The sequence below is a fragment of the Lipotes vexillifer genome, unplaced genomic scaffold (genome assembly GCF_000442215.2).
Source record: "Lipotes vexillifer unplaced genomic scaffold, Lipotes_vexillifer_v1.1 scaffold1691, whole genome shotgun sequence".
NCBI classification, from domain to species: Eukaryota; Metazoa; Chordata; class Mammalia; order Artiodactyla; family Lipotidae; genus Lipotes; species Lipotes vexillifer.
Window position 1 is genome coordinate 2,799,049 of NW_006789046.1, and position 6,590 is coordinate 2,805,638.

At 62.2% G+C, this 6,590-nt stretch overlaps 1 protein-coding gene across 3 annotated transcripts in view; it reads left to right on the top strand.

The window, feature by feature from the left end:
* RBFOX3 (RNA binding fox-1 homolog 3) overlaps nucleotides 1-6,590 on the top strand; it is a 29,060-nt gene that overhangs the window by 3,956 nt on the left and 18,514 nt on the right. For all 3 annotated transcript variants that reach the window (XM_007462354.1, XM_007462353.1, XM_007462352.1), the window contains exons 2-3: nucleotides 3,783-3,920; nucleotides 5,833-5,886. In XM_007462354.1, coding sequence (XP_007462416.1) covers nucleotides 3,783-3,920; nucleotides 5,833-5,886 — 192 coding nt within the window. The remainder of the gene's footprint in view (nucleotides 1-3,782; nucleotides 3,921-5,832; nucleotides 5,887-6,590) is intronic.

A 6,590-nucleotide genomic window follows, 5' to 3' on the forward strand; every position in this document is an offset into this window, starting at 1 on the left:
AGAGCATTTCCAGGAGTCTCCTGTGCGGCATCAGCAAGCCTTGACTCCATCCCAGTGACGGCCACCAGGTCCTGGCCTGCTGCCTGTGGCCCTGCCAGACCTAATGAACCCTGCCCAGGGCCCTTTTGGCCTCTCCCTGTGCTGGGCTTGGGGAGGCCCAGGTGAAGAGAGCTGCAGGCTCTTCGGAGGGTGCAAGGGTGGGAGATATGCTGTCCCACCCAAAGGGACCGGCTGCTGCCTTGAAAGGTGGAGGGGGACCCATGACGGCTAAGGTGACACAGAGACGGGGAAGACACAGAAGCAAAGCGGCCGAGAGCAGTTGTGGGAGGAAAGGGAGAGCTGCCGCTGCTGTTTCTCTTTTCCCTGCATTTGAGAATCAAAGGCAAAGATTGCTTTAAAAAGGAAAAAGGAAGGGCTTCCCTGGTGGCGCAGTGGTTAAGAGTCCGCCTGCCGATGCAGGGGACGCAGGTTCGTGCCCCGGTCCGGGAAGATCCCACATGCCGCGGAGCGGTTGGGCCCGTGAGCCATGGCCGCCGCGCCTGCGTGTCCAGAGCCTGTGCTCCGCAACGGGAAAGGCCACAACAGTGAGAGGCCCGCGTACTGCAGAAAAAAAAAAAAAAAGAAAAAAAAAAAGAAAAAAAAAAAGAAAAAAAAAAAGAAAAAAAAAAAGAAAAAAAAAAAGGAAGTAAAGTCCCTTGGAAGGTGGTGCAGGCTGCCTGGACCACTGTGATAAATGGTGGGAAGGCCTCCAACTCACCTTGGGGCAGCCAGTGTGCTGTTGCACTCTGGGGTTTCTCTGCTTACATCTTACAATTTCACAGTCATTGAACCCATTTATCTGCCTCTGTCTGCAGCTGCGCTTGGGGGCAAGGGGGGCTCTTTTCTTACTTGTGTCCTGCCACCATCACCCCATTTCTCCCACCTGACCCTCAGCTGCTCCCCTAAGGGCCTTTGGGGTGGGATGCAGAGGCAGGAGGACCCTGGATCTTGGAGACACACAGTGGGCTCAGTTCTGCTATCAGGAAGGGCCCAAGGCGGGACAGCCCAGCCCAGCCCCAGATGCCCCAGCTTCGTCAGCACCCTCCCGTGGTGTCCCCCCTCCAACCCCTGCCCCTCCCAGGGCTCCCCATCTCCTCTGAGCGCAAGCTGGGCCTTTCCTGTGGCCCTGGCCGCTAGGTCGCGCTGACCGCTGCCCTCTGCTGGCCCAGAGTCAGCATTGCATGCCCCTCTCCCACTAGTTTTCCAAGTCTGGGGTGAGTCTGTTTGGTCACCTGTACCCAGGAGCAGCTGAGGGCACAGGTCTGTGGGAGGCACGGGGTGGAGGGGGGTGACAGGGGCACTGGGCCCACCCTTACCACTGCATGGAAGAGCCACAGCTTGTTGTAGCCAGAGGGCGGGGCTCAGACCTGTGGAGAATCAGCAGATGCACTGTCGGTTCTGCCTTGATTCAGGGGCACAGATGCGCCCTCTGAAGGTGACGCACAAGCTTATTTTCTGCAAGGAAGAGTGGGACCAAGGGAGGAGGACAGCAGGACAGCTGGGGAGGGCGCTGAGCTCTTGGGCATCTCCAGGTCCCAGGCTTGGGGGGAGGAGCCCACAAGTGTCCCCGAAAAGCCCAAAGGCAGCTGCCCCATGTTGCCCATCAGGAATGAAGGCATGTACAGGCCAGATCAGGATTCTCAGAGACTTGCTACCTCACTCCCACCCCACCAGCTGTTCCTCCTCAGATGCCTCCTTGCTAAAGGTGGGCTCCTGGGAGCAGGGGTGGTCGGCACTTGTTGGTAAACCCCCAGAAACAGGCGCAGGACCCACACTTGGGCTCAGAGAACACAACGCTCGTCAGAACTGGGTCTGCCACGCATGGGATGGCCAACCTGCTGAGCCCCAGGTCACGCGTGTCCCCAGGCACACGAGACGATGGTAGCTTCCAACCCACAAATGGGCTCTGACACCCTGTGCTTCCTCTCAACACAGGAACATAGAGCTGAGGCTAAGGGGCCTTTGAACAAGATGCTCCCGCACCCCTGCAGCCCTCCAGTCCCCCTCCCAGCTCACCACCTGGAAGTGTGCCCAGGAGCTGGTGACATCCCCTCCCCTCCCCTATGGCATCTGCTGAGTGCAGGAGTTGGGGGAGTGGCCCTTTCCTTCCAGAAAGGATGACGAGGGTGGCCATCTAGGGCAGGCACTCAGGAGTCCAGAGACATCTCCAGCCACTGGCCTTGGTGAGGCTCTGCCCCTCGGGGTCCATTCCTCAGCCACAGCACGAGGCCTCGGTCACAGTGACCTCGCCCTGCTCACTGTTCTGGCTCCAGGAAGCTTGTGGTACTGGTCAGCACTCCTCCGGTGGACAGAACCCACCAGAAGCAAACGGGCAGTTCCCGGGGACGCACGGAAAGTGCTCTCCGGCACCTCTCCTCTCAGCTGTCCTCGTAGCCTGTCTCCGCGGCCCAGCCTCCCGCCGCCGGCCAGCTGCCTCTGCTCCTCCAGCCACGTGGGAGACCACAGCCACTGGGACTTCCATTTGTGCAAAGTCTAACCCAGGCCTCGAGGACCCTGCCCTCCCCGCTTCACTCTCTGTAGGCCCCCAGGCCGTCGTCTAGAGTCCTGTCCCGGAAGCAGACCCCCAGACAAAGGTTCAAATTCAAGCAGTGTATTGGGCTGGTGATCCCAGAAGACCCCGGAGGAAAGCCGGGACTTGAGACAGGAAGAGGAAAGAAGCAATAAAAGGTGTTTCTCGGCCCGTTATGCCCACAAGGGGCAGAGGCACGAGGGGGCAGAGGAGCCCCACGGGAGGGAGCCGGCGTCTGTCCACCCACCCCATCCGTCACCGGCTCTGCTCCTGGATACTAACGCTGAGCAGCACGCAGGCCATGGGTGCCAGCCCCCGGGTCACGATGAGCCAACCAGGCCCCTCGGTCAGTCCTCCCCCACTCACCACGCCCAGCCTGCCTTTGGCTCTGGGGATTTAGCAGGGACCAACCAGGCTGAAGGGCAGCCTGGCTGTGAGCTGATGGCCCGTCCCTGTTGAAGTCCCCAGGGAGGAACCGCGCGCACACGTGCGCGCGCACACACACCACCAGCCCAACCTGCTTGTTGCACTGCACCGCCTCAGGGCCTCTTCACGGCCTTGACCTCTCGGGGAGCTGGTGGGAGGGGGGGCGGTCCTTGCTTTGTGGCAGCTTTGTTCCCTGAGACCCAAGTCTTTCAGAGTCCCTCTGTTGACCAACATTTGGGTCCAAAATGAGGACCAGCTCTGAAGCACTGGACGTGGCCACCCCTGAGCCTTGGAAGATGCAGAGCCCCAGAGCAGGGTTAGAAGAAGAGGCAGGCAGCCCCGGGGGGCCCTCCCTGTGGGGCAGCACCGCCACGGATATGTGTGCTGCGGTGGCTTCTAAAACTTCTCCACTCTCTCATCAGGCTGGAAACCCCAAATGGCGCCCATGGTCCCAGAACTCGGGCCGTCAGGAAAGCAGTGCGCTCATGACCTCAAAGACCGTGATAGCCAAGGGACCACTGAGGTCAGACCTCAGTGGACAGGCTGACCCACGGTGGGAGGACGCACTGGGCCAGGGAGGCCTGGCCCTGTGATGGTGTTGCAGACACAGCCCGGGGAAAGGCCTGGAAGTGGGACCTGAGGCTGAGGTGCTGCTGTGCCATGTCTCCTGCGGGTCCCAGGATGGGGACGTCCGAGGGGCCTGGGGAAGACCTGGCGCTTAGATGGTCCCCTGCTGTGGGATGGGAGCTGAAGGGGGCACCTCCCAGCCCGAGTCCTCTTCCCGCAGCAGACAGACGACGCGGCACAGACGGACAGCCAGCCGCTCAATCCCTCCGACCCCACAGAGAAGCAGCAGCCCAAGCGGCTACACGTCTCCAACATCCCCTTCCGGTTCAGGGACCCCGACCTGCGGCAAATGTTCGGGGTGAGTGTGTGCGGCCCCTCCATCTGCACTCCCACCCCCAGCGCACAGCCCAGGTGTCAGAGAGGCCCCCTGGGTTTCCTGCCTCCCATTGCCCTCTGGGTCCATCCCTGCTCTGACCCGAGCCTGTGGGGTAGGAGGGAGGAGGAGGGATGCAGGCTCAGGGTAGAGAGACCTGCGTGGCTGCCACCTCCACCACCTGCCCCTCAGGCCCAGGCCAGTGCCAGTCAGGTTATCACTCCGCTGGCCCCTCCTTCTGATGAGGGCTCCAGGGACCCCTGTGCCCCCAGAGCAGCAGCCCAGCCTCCTAGCCTCACACCCAGCAGCCCTGCCTGTCCTGTGTGCCTGGGGCCCAGGCACTCAAGCTCTCTGGGCATCCTCCAGGCCCCAGGGGTGGGGCGACAGGGGAGCACACGATGGGAAGCAAGTGCGCGTTCCGTTCCTGGATTCTCCCTGTCTGTTCCTAGACTTTGCTCTGTGGGATTTCAGCCAGTTGTGGGGTTACTGTAAGATCCTGCAGGGAGGCCCCTAAGTCCCGTGGTGACTTTATTCTGTCACTTGATTTGAACACCTAGCAGGTGCTGACACCCACCGGGTGCCAGGGTTGCCCCGTGGGCAGGTGAGGGGGCGGCAGCCAGGGCTCAGCCCCGGCCACAGGGGACACATGCGCCCTCCCTCTCTTCCCTCTCGCACCCCAAAGTCTCCTCCCCCTGCCTGCCCTGGGCCCTGAACCCCAGCCCTCCCCTCATGCCACCCACCACCCCAGGTGGGATTTGTCAGGCAAACAGGAAGTGGCCCTCCTGGGATGGACTCAGCACCCACGCCTGCCCTTGCCCCAGGTAGCCACTTCTCTTCCTGGGGGCCAGGCCACATTGGATTTGAGGCTAGACCCAGCAGGGTGCAGGCAGGATTTAGAATCATCAGAAGATGAGAATTCTGCCCCCTCTTGGCCCTGGGCCTGGGCAGCTGCCAAACCTCTCTGAGCCCGGGGCCCCCACTCAGAGCAGCTGGTATTACGATGTTAGTAGGTCGGTTCACTTGGACGCCCTTCCAGTCCCTACATCACGGGCCTCAGCACACTCAGTCCCTACAGGCCGCCCAGGGGCACCCGTGGTCCCTGCAGGATGCCCATGAGTTCACTCGCCCCTGCAGCACAGCAGCACCATCCTCCCTCTCCAGTACTTGTCAGGATTGGCATTACCTCACTGTCTGGTTCCATGTCCCACCTTGCCCACGTGACACCCACCTCCCAAATGTTACAGGGTGAAGGGGAAACTCATCAATTGTATGCACTGGAGACCTCAGGACAGGCCCCTCGGGCCCTCAACTGGGATTTTAGGGGACCTGGTTCACAGGTTCCTGGTCTCACGTGCCAGTGAGGGAGACAAGGCTGCCCCTTGGGAGTTCCAGCCAGCGATGGGGCAGGAAGGGGGCAGCCAGAGCGTCTGGGCCCAGCTGACTGGTATGTCCTGGTCAGGCAGAAGGGCCTGGGGTCACTGCACCCTGCCCCACACTCAGCCCAGCCCCAAACAGCACAGGCAGCAGGCAGTGCAGGGTCCCTCCCTAGCACTTTCTCTCTTCCAGGGGCTCCTCTCTCTGCCAGCACCCCACCTTTTGGGAAGGACTTACCCAGAACCCATGTGTGTGAATTAGGGCTGGCTGTCGGCCGCAGATGGGACCAGTGTCCTGGCAGGAAAAGCTCTCTGCACGGGAAGGTGGGGAGGGATGCCCCCCCGCCACCTGCCGCCAGGCTACCCAAGAGCACCTTCACGTCCCTGCAGGAGGCGGAAAGGGGGCCGGGGGCAGAGGACCTGACACAGGCAAGGGGCAAGTGTCCCATGGGGAGCAGGCAAGCCGGGCCAGCAGTCTTAACACACCCTCTCCTGTCTCCCCCACCCCATCTCTGTCTCTGCAGCAATTCGGAAAAATTTTAGACGTGGAGATCATTTTTAACGAGCGGGGCTCCAAGGTGGGTGCCGCCCAGAGGCCGCCACCATTACAGCGCCCGGCTGTAGGTCCCACCAGGCTAACGTGTGAAATGTGCGTTTGCTTCCTGGAGAGCTCCGAGCCTGAGGACCCCTGAGCGACACGGGTGCTTGTACTCCCCGCTCCTCCACCCGCCCCACCTTCCCCACCCCGCTGTCTGTGTTGTCGCTGCCGCTGCTGAGGCTTCCTTCTCTCTAAGTCGCCAGGACCTCTCTGTCTGCGCTTGGAGCCCCAGCCCCTGGGCCTGGGTCCCCAGCCTTCGAGCCGCTCCCCCGGGGGCCACCGGCCTTCCTGGAGCTGCCCCGAGACTCGGTGGAGGGCCTGCAGGGGGCAGGCGGGAGGGTGCCCGCTCCTGGACGGGAAGACCCCCCCCCGCCCCGGTTGGGGCTCCTGGGGTGACGATGGGTGAGGCTGCCCCCACTCTGGGTCCAGAAGCCCAGCCTTGGCCCCCCAGGTGGGGTGAGGGCAACAGTCCTGGCCCCTGGTCAGGTCAGCATCTCTCTTATAGCTCTGGCCTGTCCCCTCAAGTGCCAGGTGGTCAGCTCAGGTCAGGCTCAGGCCAGGCCAGCAGCTGCCCCACCCCCAGGGCCGTACGTCTCCCAGGCGTCCTGCCAGTGGCACCAGGACAGACCTCTGGGCTGCCCAAGTCTCTCCTTCAACTCACCTGACTCAACCCCTCTCTCTCTC